The 18,958-nt window shown below is 62.5% G+C and overlaps 2 protein-coding genes and 1 long non-coding RNA gene across 4 annotated transcripts; 1 reads left to right on the top strand and 2 right to left on the bottom strand.

Moving 5' to 3' along the window:
- Positions 1 to 8,760: 8,760 nt before the first annotated feature.
- LOC128781862 (uncharacterized) lies at positions 8,761 to 10,877 on the bottom strand. Of its 2 annotated transcripts, none has more exons than XR_008428535.1 (2): positions 10,387 to 10,877; positions 8,761 to 9,747 (listed from the first exon to the last, which is right to left on the bottom strand). It is a non-coding gene; the product is annotated as an uncharacterized LOC128781862 (long non-coding RNA). The 2 variants fall into 2 exon arrangements; XR_008428536.1 differs by having other exon boundaries at positions 8,761 to 9,740.
- A 125-nt stretch (positions 10,878 to 11,002) lies between these two features.
- TOMM5 (translocase of outer mitochondrial membrane 5) lies at positions 11,003 to 11,822 on the top strand. Its single transcript, XM_053931792.1, has 2 exons — positions 11,003 to 11,202; positions 11,435 to 11,822. The coding sequence occupies exons 1-2, from the start codon at positions 11,082 to 11,084 to the stop codon at positions 11,467 to 11,469; spliced, it is 156 nt and encodes a 51-aa protein (XP_053787767.1). The 5' UTR covers positions 11,003 to 11,081; the 3' UTR covers positions 11,470 to 11,822.
- Positions 11,823 to 15,070: 3,248 nt separating this feature from the next.
- Positions 15,071 to 18,212, bottom strand: EMC4 (ER membrane protein complex subunit 4). The gene is made up of 5 exons (XM_053931722.1): positions 18,104 to 18,212; positions 17,817 to 17,916; positions 17,143 to 17,296; positions 16,018 to 16,178; positions 15,071 to 15,144 (listed from the first exon to the last, which is right to left on the bottom strand). Exons 1-5 carry the CDS (start codon positions 18,178 to 18,180, stop codon positions 15,109 to 15,111), a joined length of 528 nt encoding a protein of 175 aa, XP_053787697.1. The 5' UTR covers positions 18,181 to 18,212; the 3' UTR covers positions 15,071 to 15,108.
- Between the last annotated feature and the right edge of the window lie 746 nt (positions 18,213 to 18,958).

The raw sequence follows: 18,958 nt of genomic DNA, 5'->3' as shown, positions 1-18,958 counted from the left end.
CACAGCAGGGACAAAATACCAGCAAAAGAACCACACCACCCCCCCCAAAAACCGGTTCTGAACTCCTTCTGTTGTCACTGATCTCTGTGTCCTGCTGCAGGTCTGGAACCGGCCAGAGTGCCTGTGGAGCTCAGCACTCTGGAGTACTCCCATGGCCTTCCTGGGACTCTCCACAGAGGAAAAAACTCAGGTTCAGAGCAGTTCCTCCACATCTGTCAGCTGAGGTGATCTCGTCATGTGCTGGGAAGCAACTTTGGCGTGGCCTTTTGGCAAATGTCAAGAAAGGAATAACGGGACAAAAGGGAAAATGTCTGCATTCAAGAAATACTGATTCAGGAATGTCATGCCACATGCAGAGGAATACCAGAGGAGCCCAGAGCTGCTCCCCAGCTCTGGAAAGACAGGCTTTCCACAAAGAGAGAGAGCCAGAGCACTGAACAGCATTAAGCACCTGCTTGACAGCAGATTGCTCAGCAAGAGTTTAGAGGGTAATTCACTAAATCTTATGGGAGCGAAACCCAGGATAAATTACCCAGCAGCACACGTGGAAGCCTGTGCCATCTGCCTGCTCCTGATGGCTGAACCCAGCAGGCAGGGCAGGGCAGAGGGTTTTGCCATGTCCCTGCTACCACTCACCGTGCCCTTGCCTTGGCCTTCCCACCCAGTCTGGCCCCAGAGGTTCCTCACTGGCCTGGCCAGGTCAATTCACAGATGGAGGAAATGAGGCGAGTGCCTCTCCAGCTGGAATTGAAGCAGGGAAAATTAAATGCTGCCTGCAGGCTTTCGGAATTCGTGTCTTTTCCAGCTTGGATTCTTCTCAGGTCGTACAACAGCTCCCCCAACATCTGTCTCTCTGCCTTGCTGCAGAGAGCCCCACATGGGAGCAAGAACAGAATCACAGAAAGAGATAAAGTGAAGGAAATGGTTCACTTGAGGGCTTCCTATCCTGCATGATTGTCATTTCCATCTCTAAATCTGCTGAATCTCCTGGGCCAGCAAATCTGCTCCGCTGGAATGAGAGCTCCATGTCTAATGGAGAGCTAATGCTTCCCATTTTACAGCCCCTTCAGACCACTCAGACTCATCTCACACATCCCACTGGCACCTTAAGTCTCACCCAGACCTGCCTGGAAGGAGAAACTTCAGGAAGCTTCCCAGGACTGGAGCAAACGCACCTGCAACAAGGAGCCACGAGAAGCCGTGAGCCTGTCAGTAAAAATGCACGATGCCTGGGAGATGCAGAGCACCAAACACTCCCAGAACAGGTGACCTGGGCAGAGCCGGCAGGTGAGTTTGCAGCGCTCGGAGAGCCATGTGAGCGCACACAAACGGAGCGAACCGGAACGCTTCGGGCAGCGGTACAAAGCCCGAACCGCAGCAGGGAGCAGCACTGCCTGTCTGCTCTCCTCTGGAGCTCCGTGCCCCAGCGGGGACCGCGCACCGCCGCCCCTGGCATCCACACGGAGAACTCGCTCTGCCTCCTGCTCCCCCCAGCTCAGGCGAAACTTCTCCCACAATATTTCCCCCAGTCTGGTTAAGAAGCCAAAATCACTGGCTGTGAATTCAACAGCTGAGAACTGCGGGGAGGTTTTTTGTTCGCGTATTTTGTTGTTAGGGAGAGCGGGGCGCACGTGTGTGGTTTCCTCGCACCGACAAGGAAACTAGCCCACTCTGGCGTTTGGGGCGAGATCGGACAGAAACCGCTAAATCATCACCCCAACGCGCGGAGAAGGGGACGGAGCCCGCGGCCCCGAACGGGAGACACCCGGTGGGAGCGGGACAGCGGCGGCACCAGCACCTCCCGCAGCCGGCACCGACGGCTGCGAGCCCCGGCGGGACCGGACCGGACCCGACCCGCCCGGAGAAGCCCCGCGCCCACCCCGAGCGATCCCCGTTACCTGCGGCCGGGAGCGCAGCGCTGCCGCGCCGGCGGGGCACGGGCGGCATCTCAATGACAACGGCCGGGGCCCGCCCCCGGGAGCCGCCCCGGGCCCGCCCCGCATCCCGCCCCGCATCCCGCCCCGCATCCCGCCCCCGGGGGGCTCGGGATGGGCGTGGGGCTTCTCCGGGCGGGGCGGCAGCGGCGCTCGGGCACGGCACCGGACAGAGAGCCCCGCTCGGGACAGCCGGGAGGGCGGGCGGGGCAGGGAGACAGCGCTGACCCCGCAAGGCACTGCCGCACCCGAGCGCGGAGCTGACCTGTGCCCCCAGCCCTGCCACTGCCTGGCCCCTCAGCCGCCCCCGCCTGCTGCCCCAAACCCCATCCGTGCCCCAGTTTGCCTGCACTCAGTTCCTCCCCGGGCTCCCTGCAGCGAGCCCTGTGCAATCCTGACTGCTCTTCCCCCGTGTCCCCACGGCTTGTCCTGTGCCCGTGCTGATTGTCCCAGGCGTGTGCAGGGGCTGACCTCTACGGACAGAGGTCACCCCTGGAACAGGGGGCTGAGTCTCTCCGGGACAGCTGTGGACGGCACGTCCCTTGCTCCGAGTCCCTAATTTGTGTTCCCAGCTGTCTCTGTGTCCCTGGGCTCCCCTGGGCAGGGCTGGTGGGAGCGGGCAAGGCCGGTGTTATTTGGGTTTCCCACCCCGTTCCCCGGGCTGTGCAGAGCCGCGTTCCGCCCCAGCTGCTGCTCCCGGCGCTCCGGGCGCTCGGGGCACGGCGGTGCCAAGGACACGGGCGGCCGGACACCGCCCGGCCCCGCGGGACACGGGAACCCACATCACATCCCCAGCGCCGGCTCTTCCTTCCTGCCCTGGCACCTGCCCTGGCCGCCAAGGTGCCCTGCTCGGCGTGAGCCCGGCGCGGCCCCGCCGCATTTAGCGCCGCATTTAGCGCAGCGCCCGGCAGCGCCCGCGGCCCTGCTCGCGGGGAGGCATCGATCGGCTCCGCTTCGTGCCTCCTGCCCTCGCCCCTCCGGCCCCTCGCAGCACTTCTGCACTGCGAGTCCTCCACTGCCCGGCCTGCTCTCTCTGCCCCTTTTCCAGGAACTGTTCCTCTCCCAAAACAGCTCGCCCGCAGAAATTAGGGTTATTTTTCTATTCTGCTGACGTGAGAACTAAGTTTGGCACCTTTCACAAACAGTACTACCCTGTGGTCACTGAAATTGACAAAAAAAATGAGGTTGAGGCCTGACATCTGAAATTAATGTAACATTAAACAGTGCTCAGAAAAAGGCTTTGCATCAGTTGCTGATTCATGCAGCTTCCCTGGGAAACGTGCATAACATCTCCTTTCCCACGTGGCCCTGGGTGAAGATATCAAAGCAATCCACACAGGAAGCAGATGATTCACTTAAAAAGAAATAAAGCCCTGGTTGTTTGTCCTGGGGGTGAATACTGGTACCCACTAGCAGGACACATCTGAAGTCTGTGCTGACCTATGAAACATGAAATTTGGGCCTGTGTGGGGTGGAGCTGAGCACACGGCTTTCTTCCCTCTGAGCAGTTACAGTTCCAGAAGCGTGGGGAACAATAACTCAAAACGTTACGGGACATTTTGTCTCCAAACAGCATTCATCACCACCATGCACAGTTTGGACCCTGTCACAGCTGACCTGTGAAAGCCTTCGGTCCTGGGAAACATTTCAGAGCTACCTGGAAAGTTACAGCCTGTGGCTGCTGACATGCCACGCTCTGCCCACGAAGGATGAAACCTCTGGGAGCTCTCCCACTCGTGAGCTGAGCCTGTGGACCCACTCAGCTGCACGTCCTGCAATCCAGATGATGCCTCTGGAATGACTGGGATTAAGGACCTGGAAAGGATTAAGGACCTGGAAAACTCTGCAGAAGTATACCAAGACATTGTGAAGGAGGAAATCCCTTCACATTTTGCATTTCGAAGAGTCAGGCAGCCCCTCTGGAGCTCCTCATGCAGACGTGTCGGGGCTCCCTGGCCGTGTTCGAGTGCCTCTGTGCTCAGGGTTTTGGGGCAGGGGCCCTTCAGGACCAGCTCCAGCTCCAGGCACTCTGCCTGCGCTTCCACGGGGTGAGGCTGCAGACAGGGAACGCCTTCACCCTCCTCTGCTCTGCTACATGTCTGAACGATTCTGGCTCTCCTCATCATCAAGGTCAGCACATGGAACCTGTTGAGGACACAGAAGTCACGTTCATCCTCCGTGCTGGTGCAGAAGCTGCTGCGGTTATAGGTCGCAGTTTCTGTGGGCTCACATTTCCTCTTGTCTCTGTCCCTCCCTGGATCACAGGAAAATGGGTGAAAAGTCTGAAACATTTCCCTCGAGGCTTTGACGTTGCTTTACAGCATCCTCTGAAGCTTCAGGGCTGGTTTCAGCACCTGAGGGGTCACAGCAGTGCAGGGGGCCCACAGCAGTGGGTGCAGCTCCACAGGGCCACATTCACCTCTCCCAAGAGAAGAGGAAAGAGCAGGAGGAGGAACTTTCCCCTGGGGTGCCAGGGTGCTGAGGAGCCCTTGGATGACACAGCCCCCAGGCCCCAGACCAGAGCAGGACAGGACTGTCTGAGGGGTGACAAAACCTACTGGGGTGCTGAGGACACCCCTGGGATGACCCAGCTGAGAACTTATGGGTGCATTAAAACGATCTGGCTTGAGGCGAGCTGGCTGGGGCACATTCCAGTGTGGCTGGTCCAATGACATGACTGTCACGCCTGGCCCTCCCAGAGACGAGAGATCAGAGCCTGGGAACACTGACTCTGGTGATGAAAAGTTCATCTGTACGCACCAGCAGAGCCCCAAGCCCCGGGGGAACCCCAGTGACACCCCCAGAGCCATGAGCCCCATCCAGCACCTCCCAGTGCCAGGGGGGAGCTCAGCCCCACAGTGCTGGGGGGCACCACCCTCCCTGAGCACCCCCCAGATGCAGTGTCACAGCCAGGGGCACAGGACAAGCCGTGGGACACGGGGGAAGAGCAGTCAGGATTGCACAGGGCTCGCTGCAGGGAGCCCGGGGAGGAACTGAGTGCAGGCAAATTGGGGCACGGATGGGGTTTGGGGCAGCAGGCGGGGGCGGCTGAGGGGCCAGGCAGTGGCAGGGCTGGGGGCACAGGTCAGCTCCGCGCTCGGGTGCGGCAGTGCCCTGCGGGGTCAGCGCTGGCTCCCTGCCCCGCCCGCCCTCCCACGGGGGGCTCCCTGTGATGTCTCCCTGGTGGTCTCGGGGCACAGAGGGGAGCAGGACGGGCTGCTGGCACTGCTGTGTCTGTGCGAGCAGCCAGGCTGTCTGTGCAGGTGTGTGCGGCCAGGTGTGGGGAGCAGGGGGGCTGCAGGGGCGGGTGCTGTGAGAAGCTCCCGTGGGGCCAATGCCACTGGCTCCAGGGCAGAGCCACTGCTGGCCAAGGCTGAGCCCACCAGTGGCACTGGCACCTTTGGGTGCCGGTGAAGAGGTTAGGAAGGAGTTAAGAAGGAAGAGTTAAGAAGGAAGAAGTTAATTCGCAGGGGACATTGAGAGAAGAGAGGTGTGAGAACACCTGAGAGACACAGCCCTGCAGAGCCCCACACCAGTGCAGAAGGAGGGGAGGCACTCCAGGTGCTGGAGGTGAGATTTGCCAGCAGCCTGTGGAGCTCCACAGGAGGGCACAGACCCAGCTGCCGTGCTGGAGGACCCCACACCGAGCACAGGGATGCCCAGAGGAGGCTGTTTTGCCCATGGCAGTACTTGCTGAGCAATCCCAGCCTGACCTTATCTCAACCCACGAGCCTGTTGCTGTATCTCCTCTCTCCTGCCCATCTGAGGAGGGCAGACACAGAGTGGCTCTGTGGACACAGGAGTGCCAGCCAGTGCCAGCCCCTGCGTGCAGGAGCCCTGTGCTCTGGGGCTCTCTGGCCAGCCCCGCTCAGCCTGGCTGCTGGTCCCTGCCAGGCTGGATCCCCCATCCTGGGCAGTCCAGCAGCCCGGCAGGAGCAGTGCAGCAGGCAGGAGCACTGCCACAGCCCCTCCCTGCCGGCCTGGGGTGCCGTGCCGGCCTCCTCCCAGCCCCGGGGAGCAGCTGCCTCGGGCGCAGAGCCGCGGTGGCCGGAGTGGGGCTGACGTCAGGCACAGGAGAGCAGCAGAGCCCTGGCAGAGGGCTGATCCCCGAGGAGCACACAGGCTCCGCTGCTGGCCCCGGTGCAGGCAGAGGGCACCGGGGTGGGCTCGAGCCAGTGGGTCACACACGGAGGTCACGGCTGGGACAGGGCAGCAGGGGTGCCTGATGGGACGGGGACCTCTGAGGGTACAGAACCCCCTCCCCGTGACCCAGCCCGTGCTTTCCCGTGTCACACACGGCTGGTGCCGAGCCCCGGTGTCTGGGCACGTGGGCACAGCCTTGTCCTGCTGCCCTTTCTCCTCTGCCAGCACCCAGGGACCGTCCTGTGCCCAGCAGGGACTGTCCTGTGCCCGGCAACATCCTGGGAGGCCGGGAGGCACCCGTGGGCTGGCGGGAGCCGCCCGTGCCCCCGTGAGACGGGTCTGGAGCACGGCCCTGGAGCAGCCGGGCCCTGGAGACCAGGGAGGTGGCAGGGGGATGAGCTGAGCCCAGCGGGCAGACGGGCAGGAAGCCTCGGTGGGCGCAGAGCCAGCTGCTGCCATCAGTGCTCTGCCAGGAGGGATTCCTCGGGAGCTGTGGCAGCAGCACCAAGGCTCCAGCATCACCAGCCTCTCCGTGGTGCCGCTGCCAGGCTGCCCAGGCCCTCTGGAAAGCCTCTGTTCTGCATCTCTGACACACCTCTGGTCCAGTCTGGGGAGTGGAGCTCCCTGGTGCTCCTCCACATCCCACCAGTGGATGGGAAGGAGCCAGGCCAGGTTAACATTGCCTTTTCCAGGAGGAAGGCATGCTGTCCTTCCAGCTGTGCAATGAGCCATCCCCAGGAGTGCAGAAACACCGCTGGCCCACTCTACAGAACGTTTTTATCACGGACAATCAGTCCACCATGGCGAGTTCCTTGCTCCTAGAAACCCAACTGAGGTCTCAAAAAGAATTATCAGGGCAGTTTTAGTTTCTGTGGGCTGTTTCTCTCCAGCCCTCTGCACCAGCAGTGTGTTACCACAGTTCCAGGATTTCATGGGAGCAAGGGAACCCAATGGGGAGAGAAGCCTGAGTTTCAGCTGGAGTGTCTGGGCTTGGCCAGATTCCCAGGCAGCTCTGCCCAGCCATCCCCTCTCCTCTGCACCCCACCCAGCATGCAGCCCGGCCACTGCCACCGGCAGGCTCCATTCCTTGGCTAGTGGAGCTGGTTTCCATCTAGATCCCACAGTTTTCCAGAAAGATTACCCACAGCAATGGCAAGAAGCCCTACCCAAAGCTGCCTGCTGGTTTTGCCCTCGGGGTGAGGAGACAGCCAGACTGTGCCTGCCCCCTGTGCCCAAAACACTCCTTGACCCACGCGGTGCTGAACAGGCTGGTGTGTGGAGTGACCCTGCGAGGCTGGCCTGCAGTAAATCCATATTCACCTTGTCAGTGTGCTCTCAGCTAGAAAAAGGTGAAGCTGTTCCTCAGCACTGGCAGGAAGCGGCAGGGAGCTGCCAGAGCCCTCACTCACAGCAGATGCACCCACTCTGCACTGCTGGCTCCTCCTGCCCCTCCGTGCTCCCCGGGACAGCAGGTGGGATGTGCACCCCGCTGGTGCCCGAGGAAGAGGTGTTTGCACACCGAGTGGGCTCATACAATAGCTATTCTTCAAAACCCACAGTCCTGTGGAGCCACACAATGCTCGCTCCGTAGGATCGCGTCAAACATTAACCAAGAGCAACGGGAGACTCACCAGCCCCGTCGTGCCAGCTCAGCTCCACATTTGGAAAGTAACACCCTCAAGTCCCTCAAGTGCTCAGCTGCAGCTCTGGGGTCTGTGACCTCCAGGAGACCCCTGGGACAGAAGAACCCACTAGCAAGGGGAAGGGAACAGAAGTTAATGATTCTGGGGAAATGACTATCCTATGTATGCTTATTCCAGGAAAATAAATTAATATGTCTGCAAAATACAGAACCCAAACAGGAGCCTTTTCTGCTCTCCACAGGCACGATATTCCAGAGATGTCCCCCCATGCATCTAACCAAATAAAGAATGGCAGGCTCTTAATGCTCTGTTGTTCTTAGGGAGGTGATAACTGCTTTCAGTACCACCACAGCCAAAACAGCTGTGGTGCAATGCTCCAGCAGTGGTGATCGCACACGGGGCTGCCTGGCTGCTTCCTCCTCACAGCCCTGGTGCAACATTTGTAGATCTCTGCAGTCCATTTTCACATCCTTTGACCCTTCTTCCAATCCTTGTACTTCCTTTGTCTGCTCGGTCTCCTCCCAGAGGAACAGCCAGACTACAACGATTTTTAAAATAGTGATATATAAAATAGCCAGCAACTATTGTTTCCCCATTGCTATTGATGCCTTGTGCAGGCTGGCCTAGAGCAGAGGCTGGGCAGAGCTAGAGAATAAAGCAGGGATTTATTCCAAGGATCTCCTCCATGGATCCACCTCGGGCAGCACCAGAGCCCAGCCAGGGCTGCACCCAAGAGGAACCAAAATGGTCCCAAAATGCACGAGCGCTCCCGGGGGCTCTCACTGGGATCAGCTCTGCTCCATTTGCACCTTGCAGTTCATTGTCCCATTCCAGCTTTAGCCCAGGCACTCCCATCCTGCTTGTTTTTCTCTCTCCAGCCCACGCTGTTTGTGCTCCTGGGCCTGAGCTTTGGATCATTTGTCCTTGGTGCCCAGCTGGAGCAGGAATTGTTTTGTCTCCCTGCTCTGTGCAGAGAGCTCTCCATCCCCTGATATGAAGCCCAGGCCCACACACCAAAGCAGCACAGAATGTGAAACATATAAAAGCTAAAACCTGAGGCATCACTACCACGTGTTTCTTTTCAAGATCCGTGTGTAACTCAGCGCTCCTGACAGCTGTACCTCGGTATTCTCTGAGCACTGTGTGCTCCTGACACAGCTGCTGAGGAGCTGTGCCCGTCCCGCTGCCTGCGGGGTCTGGCCTCTCCTCACTCCGCTCTCCAGCACCACTCGGGAGGTCCAGCTGTGCCTGTGGCAACGTCTGCACTGTTTGTCAGCTGCTTTGCTGTCACCCACCTCACACAGGCCGTGCCATGCCCTGTCAGAGTCCCCAGGGCAGTCGTGGGTCAGTCGGTGCCGGACAAGAAACCTTCCTGCAGCCCCAGGGAATGGAAGGTGAAATTCTCCTGCAATTATGGGACTGGCTGCAGCTGAAGTGGTAATTATGGTATGAAATGTCCAAGCTTTGGAGTTCGGAGGTTTGAGGGAATTCTGGAAAGTTGCCACAAACACCCCAAGCACAGCTGAGCGGTGACAAAACCCAAAGCCAAGGCCTTCTCTGCCTTGCCAGTGACCTCACACCTATCCAGTGGGAACATCTCCCGCAGGAAACGTTCCTCAGCCCCCCCATCTCGCAAAGGGACCGGCAGGATGGGGTGGTTCCAGTGGAACAGCTTGTGGCAAGAAGTCCCCAGTCCCTGTCTGGCAGAGCTGCACTGCTCCTCAGCAGCACTGTTGTCCCCTCCTTGCTCCAGTCCCTGCTCAGTCCTGTCGTGTTTCACTCGGCTCTGCCCGGATTTGCTCACGTTCCTCCATCTCCTCCTGAGCAATGCTCTGGAAAGCTCTCACGCTGTTCCAACGGAAAGCGAGGCCGGGGGGAGCAGCAGGCACAGAATGCACGGCGACACTGCTCGGTGCTCTGCCAGAAAGGGGCTCGGGACCTGCCAGTCTGCTCCTGCTGGAGCCCGAGAGCCGCCGGCCAACGCTGAGGTGTCCTGGAGCTGGCACGTGGCTGGCACCTTCTTCTCTCTCAGCATTTGTCACAGAGGAGCACAGAGAGAAAGAAAGAGAAAACAATTTCTATTCCTGCTCCTTGTTTTTCCCATGTGGAATGTGCCTGGAGAATTGTTTACCTGGGGTGATTGCTGGGTTGGATTCTGGTGAGGATTGTTTGGGGCTGGTGGCCAATCCAACCCAATCCAATCCAATCCAATCCAACCCAACCCAACCCAATCCAATCCAATCCAACCCAATCCAACCCAATCCAATCCAATCCAACCCAACCCAACCCAATCCAACCCAACCCAATCCAACCCAACCCAATCCAATCCAACCCAATCCAGTCCAATCCAATCCAGTCCAATCCAACCCAATCCAATCCAGTCCAATCCAATCCAATCCAAACCAACCCAATCCAATCCAGTCCAATCCAATCCAATCCAACCCAACCCAATCCAATCCAACCCAATCCAACCCAATCCAATCCAATCCAACCCAACCCAATCCAATCCAGTCCAATCCAATCCAATCCAAACCAACCCAATCCAATCCAGTCCAATCCAACCCAATCCAATCCAGTCCAATCCAATCCAACCCAATCCAATCCAGTCCAATCCAGTCCAACCCAATCCAATCCAATCCAACCCAATCCAATCCAATCCAGCCCACCTGTGGCTGCACTCTCAGAGAGGGGCACGAGTTGTGAGTTGGTTAGATATGGCAGTTAGAAAAGTAGGTTTGTAGTTTTAATATCTCCTGTAAATAGTATATTAATGTATTATAGCAGAGTTATAGTAAAGAAATCATTCAGCCTTCTGGAGTCAGACACCAGCATTTCTTCCCACCGGGCTCGCCTGCGTTTCCAGCAGTGGCCCAGCCCTGTGTGTGTCGGGGGATCCGGGCAGCCGTGCTCCCTCCCTGGGGACGCTGCTGCCTCTCCTGTGCCGGGGCCCGGGGGCACCGCCGGCTCGCTGCCCGCTGGGCTCAGCTCTCCTCTCCTGAGCCCGGAGCGCCCGAAGGCCCCGCGGCAACGGGGCGCTGGGCGAGCTGACACCCTCCGCCCTGCGGCCCCGCCGGTGCCCGCGGAGGGCTCGCGACACGCGCGGACTGGGCTGTCGCTGTCTCTGTTCCCTCTCCCCGTCCCCGTCCCGCTCCCGGTCCCTCTGGCTGCCCCCGTCCCTCTCCCCTCACGCCCGACCGGAAGTGACGCGGTCTCCACGCGCCGGCGGCGCCCCCGCGCTCCGCGCCCATAGGGCCGCCGCGGTCACGCGAGGCGCGGCGCGTCCGGTCACGTGGTTCCGCCGCGCGTGGCCGGCAGCGGCGCCGGGGCCGGGTCGGGGTCGGGAGCGAGCTCCGCTCCGGGGATGTTCCGCATCGAGGGGCTGGGGCCCAAGATGGACCCGGAGGAGCTCCGGCGGAAGATGCGCCGCGACGTGCTCGCCTCCGTCCGCAACTTCCTCATCTACGTCGCGCTGCTGCGGATCAGTGAGTGACCGGGTGTCCCGGCCCCGGCACGTGCCGGTCGCGTTACGGGGATGCGGCCGGGGACGTCCCGGGCCCGGGCTCCGGGGATGTCCCGGCGCCGTGCCGGAGCCGCCGGGGCACGGCCTCGGCGGGGGCGGTGTCCCGGGCGCGGGCGGGGCGTCGGAGGCGCTGCACAAGCCCGCAGCAGCCCCGCCGCGGCCCGGGCTCGACTCGGCGCTGTTCTCTCCCTCAGCTCCGTTCATCCTGAAGAAGCTGGACAGTATATGACCCGTCGGGGCCCGGCGCGGCGGCCCGCGCGATGAGCGGCAGCTGCTGCCCCCCGGCGCTGGGCACAGGCGGTGAGAGCGGCTCCGAGCGCCTCGCTGCCGCGGGGCTGGCCGCACGGCCCGGCCCGGCTCGGCCCGGCCCGGCCCGGCCCCCGCGCGGCGCTCACGCCGCGGCTCCACAGAACATTCCCCGTGCCGGCTGAGCAGAGCCCCGTGCGTCCCGCGCACGCTGCGGCTGCCCGGCTCCCCCGTGTGCACCGCCCGGACTCCCCTGCATCCAGCGCACCTACAGCGTGAAATAAACGGGAAATAAACTGAAATGTAATAATCGAAATAAACGGGAGAGCAGCTGCGTGCCTGGGCCCTGGCCGGTGTTTATTCGTGACGCTCACTGGGCAGGATGGAGTTGGCTGGGATGGTTTCCCTTGGAGCCTCCTGGAGGGCAGGCAGGGCGCAGGTGGGATGTGCCTGCAGGTGCCAACAAGGTGGGGATGGCTCACCTGTGCCAGCTCTGGTGGCCCAGGCACCGCCAGGAGCTGCCCTTGGCTCACGGGCTGGGGGCCCCAGAAGTGCAGCTCAGGTTTGGGAACTGGCTGTTGTTTTGGGAACAGAGCCACGGCCCTTGGAGACTCCCTGCCTGCAGCCTCAGGTGCCTGCTGCATCCAGGGAAATTACCCATCTGCAGTGGCTCTGCATTCCCCTGGGAAACGAAATCCAGGGCATTCCTGAGCTCAGGTGACCGGGTGGCTGCAGGGAGGAAGAGACTTTTCCCCTCCTGTCTCAGAAGGGGGATTTTGCGTCTGCTCTGGCCCAGGGGTGTCCCTGCCAGGTCCTGTGCTGGGGACAGTGCTGGGGACAGTGCTGGGGACAGCAGGGCCAGGGCGCTGAGGGTCTGCATGTGGTGGACGTGGTGTGTTACACGCTGGCCTTGGGGAAAGGATGTCAAACAGCACACAGGCGTCCCCAGGTCAGCGCAAGCCCTGACCCCTGTCACATCCACGTGGGATCCCCAGGCACTCGTGCCCCTCAGAGCAGCTGTTTCTGTGCCTTGGCGTTCCCACAAATGATCCAGCCATCCCGCTCCTGGGCACCTGCCAACAGGGAAGCACCCGGTGACTGTCCAGCACTGTTCAGGCATCTCTTCAGACTCTTCCCACTTGTAAGCCACATCTGTGTCCCCCTGCCTTACCGGCCACTGGTTCTGCTAACGGGGTCCCTTCCCAGGGCCGGGGACTGTCACACCCGCTGTGACTGCCCTGCTGGGATGAGCCCTGGTGTCTGAGCTCCAACACGGCCTGGCCAAAACCTCGGGGAACAGGGCAGAGGCAGGGGAAGGAGACCCTCGCGCTGGCTTTGGTGTGCAGTGTGCCCTGGGAGGGCAGGCTCCAAGCTGGAAGGACAGGGAACGCTGCCAGGAGAGCTCAGAGCAGCGGCTCGTGGACTTGATTCCAGGTGGCCAGGAAGGTGCAGGGCCCCCTGCTGTCACAGCCACAGGGCAGTGGCTGTCCCCTGTGCTGGCACTGCTGAGCCTCATCTCCAGGGCTGTGTCCAGCTCCGGCCCCTCAGCTCAGGCAGGGCCCTGAGGGGCTGGGCACGGCCAGGGAACGGAGCCCCAGGAGGGGCTGAGGGAGCTGGGAAGGGGCTCAGCCTGGACAAGAGCAGGCTCAGGGGGACCCTGTGGCTCTGCACAACTCCCGACAACGCTGCCCGATGAAGAATTGATTGCACCTGTGGGTTAATACAATGACCATTTAGCAAAATCGTTAGACTATGGAAATGCGCAATCAAAAGCACAATAAACATTAACCAAGGGAAGGAAAAAGAAACTACGCTCCACTGATTCCAAGGCTCAGAAATTAACGAGCTAGGCCCGCTGTGCCAGCCTTTCTCCTAACTGGGCACAGCAGCAGCAGTGGTCAGACACAGCTGTGGGGTCACTGGCCACCAGGGACCACCAAAGACACCCCCGGGACCCGGGCACGTGTGCGCTGGTGGGAGGGAACGTGCCACAGAGGGCAACGGCCACCACGTGTGTGCTTGTTCTGGGAGAACCTGTGGGCACACCTGTACACACAGCCTGGGGGCAGGAGCCCTCTCTGTGCCCAGCACAAATGTCTGAGAGGAGACAGCCCCTCGTGCCTGCAGCTGGGTGAGGAGTGGCTGCTGCTCCGTGCTGCACTGCTCTTAGCGAGGTTCACTGCTGCTGTTGGCAACACCAGGGCACAGGCCCTGCTCCAGGGAACAGGGACAGGAGGAGAGGGAACGGCCTCAGGCCGGGCCAGGACAGGCTCAGGGTGGGCAGCAGCAGGAATTTCCCCATGGAAAGGGGGTCAGGGATTGGAAGTGCCCAGGGAGGGTTGGAGTGCCCGTCCCTGGGGGTGTCCCAGGAATTCCTGGAGGTGGCACTCGGAGTTCTGGGCAGGGATGGGGCACAGGCTGGACTGGGCAGGCTGGACTGGGCGGGCTGGGAGGGCTTTTCCAGCCTGGATGAGTCTGTGGGAGGTGTGGCCACCGGGAGATGCTGTGCCTGGGGCCACCGTGCCCGGTGACACCCCGGGACATGCCACAGCCGGTTCAGCTGAGGGAGAGGTGACATCAGCACGTCTCCAGTGACTGCATCAGAAGGAGGCCCTGCCCCATCCCTGCCCCCTGTGCTGCCACTGGGAACACTGGGCTGGTCTGGAAAGGCACTGGGAGCTGGTGGGATATACTGGGACTGGGCTCTGGGCCATGGGAACATCATCCTGGAGTCCTGGATCACACTCAAAAGTCCTGCAGAGGGCACAAGGCTATACTGGGAGGCACTGGTCCATACTGGAAAGCAGAGGTTTGGGCTCTACTGGGAGCAACAGTGGAAGAAATTACTGCAAAACTGGGGGAAAAAAAGTATGGAAGAACAAGGGAAAAGGGCAAAAAAGGGGTGCAAATGGGCAAGAAGTGGTGAGAAAAACAGTCAAAATGGGGAAACTACCAAAGTAAAATGGTGAAATGTTGCAGAAACCAGCAGGGTAGGCACGGCCAGCACCATCCCAGTGTGGCCCCACTGCTCCCAGTACAATACTGGCGTGCACCACAGGTCTTCTGGCACAATCCCAGTACAGGCTGCCACAGTCCCAGTATGTGCCCATATGTTGGTATGCTTCCAACATACCACCAGTACAACACTAGTGAGCCACAGCTCTTCGGGCAGGATCCCCAGTAAGGCCCCAGTGACCTACAGCCAAATCAAGATCCTGATATGATCCCCAGTGTTCCCAGTATGAAGCCAGTGCTTCCAGTACACAGCCAGCCTCAGGCTGCAGCTCTCCCCATGCGGGCCAGAAGTACATTCCCAGTGTTCCCAGTATGGCTCCCAGTATGGGTCCTGTGGCTCTGAGAGCAGCTGCAGTGCACGCCCCAGCACAGGCCCCAAAGCTCCCAGTGCTCCCAGTGCAGCTCCCAAGGTTGCCAGGGCACTCCCAGCACAGATTTCACTGCTATCCCAGTGCACTCCCAGTGGTCCCAGTGCAGCCCAATAAACATTTTTTAGTTCATCCCAACCAAGTGCTGCCTTGGGCGGAGTCCCGAAACCCTGAGAATTCCCCCCAGAAATGAAGTCACCATCCTGCCATTGCCTTTATTGGTGGGTGGGCGCAGGGGGTCACAAGATCAGGCCCCCCCCAGTGAATTCCATTCGCTGCCAAGAGAGGGGAGAGAGGAAGGCATGAGTGGGGGGCCCAGGTGTCTGACCCAGAAGCCCTGACTCTGCGGGGTGCCCCAGGCTCTGCGGGTCTCCCCTGACTCTGTGGGGTGTCCCCTGACTCTGCGGGGTCTCCCCTCACTCTGTGTGGTGTCCCCTGACTCTGCGGGGTGACCCCAGGCTCTGCGGGGTGACCCCAGGCTCTGCAGGGTGACCCCAGGCTCTGCGGGGTGACCCCAGGCTCTGCAGGGTGACCCCAGGCTCTGCAGGGTGACCCCAGGCTCTGCAGGATCTCCCTGGACTCTGCAGGGTGACCCCAGGCTCTGCAGGGTGACCCCTGACTCTACGGGTCTCCCCTCACTCTGCGGGGTGTCCCCTGACTCTGCGGGGTGACCCCAGGCTCTGCAGGGTGACCCCTGACTCTGCAGGGTCTCCCCTGACTCTGCGGGGTGACCCCTGACTCTGCAGGGTGCCCCAGGCTCTGCGGGTCTCCCCTGACTCTGTAGGTCTCCCCAGGCTCTGCACGGTGACCCCTGACTCTGCGGGGTCTCCCCTCACTCTGCGGGGTGTCCCCTGACTCTGCGGGGTGTCCCCTGACTCTGTGGGGTGTCCCCTGACTCTGCGGGGTCTCCCCTCACTCTGCGGGGTGTCCCCTGACTCTGCGGGGTGACCCCAGGCTCTGCAGGGTGACCCCAGGCTCTGCGGGGTGACCCCTGACTCTGCAGGATCTCCCTGGACTCTGCAGGGTGACCCCAGGCTCTGCGGGGTGTCCCCTGACTCTGCGGGGTGTCCCCTGACTCTGCGGGGTGTCCCCTGACTCTGCGGGGTGACCCCAGGCTCTGCAGGGTGACCCCAGCACCCCCGGCTCACCTGCGGGGGGGTGACAAAGGCCAGCCAGTCGGAAGGGCGTGTGGGCAGCAGCCCCATGGCCTGGCACTTGTAGAGGGCCAGTGCCAGCCCCAGCCCATTGCCCACCAGGAACACCAGACCCTGCAGGGCCCGCCGGCTTGAGCTCTCCAGGGCCTTCAGAGCTGGGGGGGACAGAGGGGATCGGGGTGCCTGTCAGTGACCCCCGGGCCACTGAGCTGCCGCAGGGCTCACGGCGGTGGGCAGCACCACGGGGGCAGGCTGGGCAGAGGGGAATGATGTGGAGGTGACTGTGGGGCTCTGGGAGACATCTGGCCATCCATGGGGCTGTGGGGACACCCAGGGGCTGTGGGGACACCCAGGGAGCGTGGGGACACCCAGGGGACTGTGGGGACACCCAGGGGTTGTCCCTGTGGGGCTGTGGGGACACCCAGGGAGCGTGGGGACACCCAGGGGACTGTGGGGACACCCAGGGGTTGTCCCTGTGGGGCTGTGGGGACACCCAGGGAGCATGGGGACACCCAGGGAGCTGTGGGGACACCCAGGGGACTGTGGGGACACCCAGGGGGCCGTGGGGACACCCAGGGAGCTGTGGGGACACCCAGAGGGCCATGGGGACACCCAGGGGGCTGTGGGGACACCCAGGGGGCTGTGGGGACACCCAGGGGCTGTCCCAGTGGGGCCGTGGGGACACCCAGGGAGCCATGGGGACATCTAGGGGGCTGTGGGGACACCCAGGGAGCTGTGGGGACACCCAGAGGGCTGTGGGGACACCCAGGGGGCTGTGGGGACACCCAGGGGGCCGTGGGGACACCCAGGGGGCCGTGGGGACACCCAGGGGACTGGGGGGACACCCAGGGAGCCATGGGGACACCCAGGGAGCCGTGGGGACACCCAGGGGGCTGTGGGGACACCCAGGGGGCTGTGGGGACACCCAGGGGGCTGTGGGGACACCCAGGGGACTGGGGGGACACCCAGGGGGCTGTGGAGACACCCAGGGGCTGCGGGGACACCCAGGGGCTGTGGGACACCCAGGGGCTGTGGGACACCCAGGGGCTGTCCCTGTGGGGCTGCAGGACACCCAGGGGCTGTCCCTGTGGGGCTGTCCCCCGCGGGGGCTGCACTCACTGGCAGACAGGGACATGAGGGCCTGCAGCGGGCGCCAGCCCATCATGCAGACCATCATGGCCGGGAAGATGGAGATGGTGTTGCCGGCCATGTACATGATGAACAGGTTCATGGGGATCTGCTTCAGCGGCGCCAGAGCCACGTCCCAGCAGCGCTGCAACCACAGGGGGCCAGGGCAGGTGTGGGGAACTGACATTTGGGGGGTCCCAGGGCGGGTATGGGGACCCAGGGTGGGTATGGGGATCCCAGGGCGGGTATGGGGACCCAGGGCGGGTATGGGGACCCAGGGAGGGTATGGGGACCCAGCATTTGGGGGTCTCAGGGCTGGTACGGGGACCCGGCATTTGGGGGTCCCAGAGCAGGGACCAGCTGTCAGCGTGCCCGGGGCTGGGGGGACCCGCACGGCCGGGGCAGGGACACGGGGCAAGGAGCACCCCCACGGGGAGCAGGGGTGCGGGGGACCCACGGGTGGCCTGAGGCAGGAACCGGCCCCCTACGGCTGCCCGGGGTGTCGGGCACCCGCATATCCTGGACAGGGACCACCCCTGGAGACCCGGGCCAGCGAGCACCGCGGCAGGCAGGGAGCACTCCTGCACAGGTGCCCGGGCCGTGTGGGGACACAGGACACCTCCGCACCCCCGCGGAGTGCCGGGCGTCCCCCCGCTCCCGCACACCTTCTCCATCAGGATCTTGTCGCTCTCGTGGACGCCGCCCTCCCCCAGCTGCCGGTCAGCGAACCCGAGCGGGCCGCGGCCCTCGGCGGCTCCGCGGGGCCTGCGGACAGCGCGGCGGGTGAGCGGGAGTGCTCGGCGTCCCGGCCCCCGCGCGGTCCCCCGAGCCCGCGGCCCTCACCGACACCCACCGAGACCCCCGGCCCTCACCGAGACCCCCGGCAACCCTGAGCCCCCGGCCCCCCCCGAGCCTCACCGAGGCCCCGGCACCCTCGAGCCCCGGCCCTCACCGAGCCCCCGGCGCCGCCCCCAGGTCCAGCGACCACTTGAAGCGGCGGCCCCGGAGCGCCGCCGCCGCCGCCGCCATGTCTGCGCCGCGTCACGCGGGCACGCGCGTGCGCGGTCACGTGAGGGGGGGCACGTGAGGACCCCGTCCCTCAGAGAGCCCGGACCCACAGAGACCCACAGAGAGACCGGACCCACAGAGACCCACAGGGACCCACAGAGAGACCCACAGGGACCCACAGGGACCCACAGAGACCCACAGAGAGACCCACAGAGAGCCCGGACCCACAGAGACCCACAGGGACCCACAGAGAGACCCAGAGAGCCATAGGGACCCACAGAGAGACCCACAGAGACCCACAGAGAGACCCACAGAGACCCACAGGGACCCACAGAGAGACCCACAGGGACCCACAGGGACCCACAGAGACCCACAGAGAGACCCACAGAGAGCCCGGACCCACAGAGACCCACAGAGAGACCCACAGAGAGCCCGGACCCACAGAGACCCACAGAGAGACCCACAGAGAGCCCGGACCCACAGAGACCCACAGAGAGACCCACAGAGAGCCCGGACCCACAGAGACCCACAGAGAGACCCACAGAGAGCCCGGACCCACAGAGACCCACAGAGAGACCCACAGAGAGCCCGGACCCACAGAGACCCACAGAGAGACCCACAGAGAGCCCGGACCCACAGAGACCCACAGAGAGACCCACAGAGAGACCCAGAGACCCACAGAGACCCACAGAGAGACCCACAGAGAGACCCAGAGACCCACAGAGAGCCTGGACCCACAGAGAGACCCACAGAGAAACCCACAGGGACCCACGGAGAGACCGGACCCACAGAGAGCCCC

Source organism: Vidua chalybeata, chromosome Z, assembly GCF_026979565.1.
Source record: "Vidua chalybeata isolate OUT-0048 chromosome Z, bVidCha1 merged haplotype, whole genome shotgun sequence".
Classification (NCBI taxonomy): domain Eukaryota; kingdom Metazoa; phylum Chordata; class Aves; order Passeriformes; family Viduidae; genus Vidua; species Vidua chalybeata.
The sequence above is the reverse complement of the archived record's forward strand: the minus strand, read 5'-3'. Positions and strand labels throughout refer to the sequence as shown.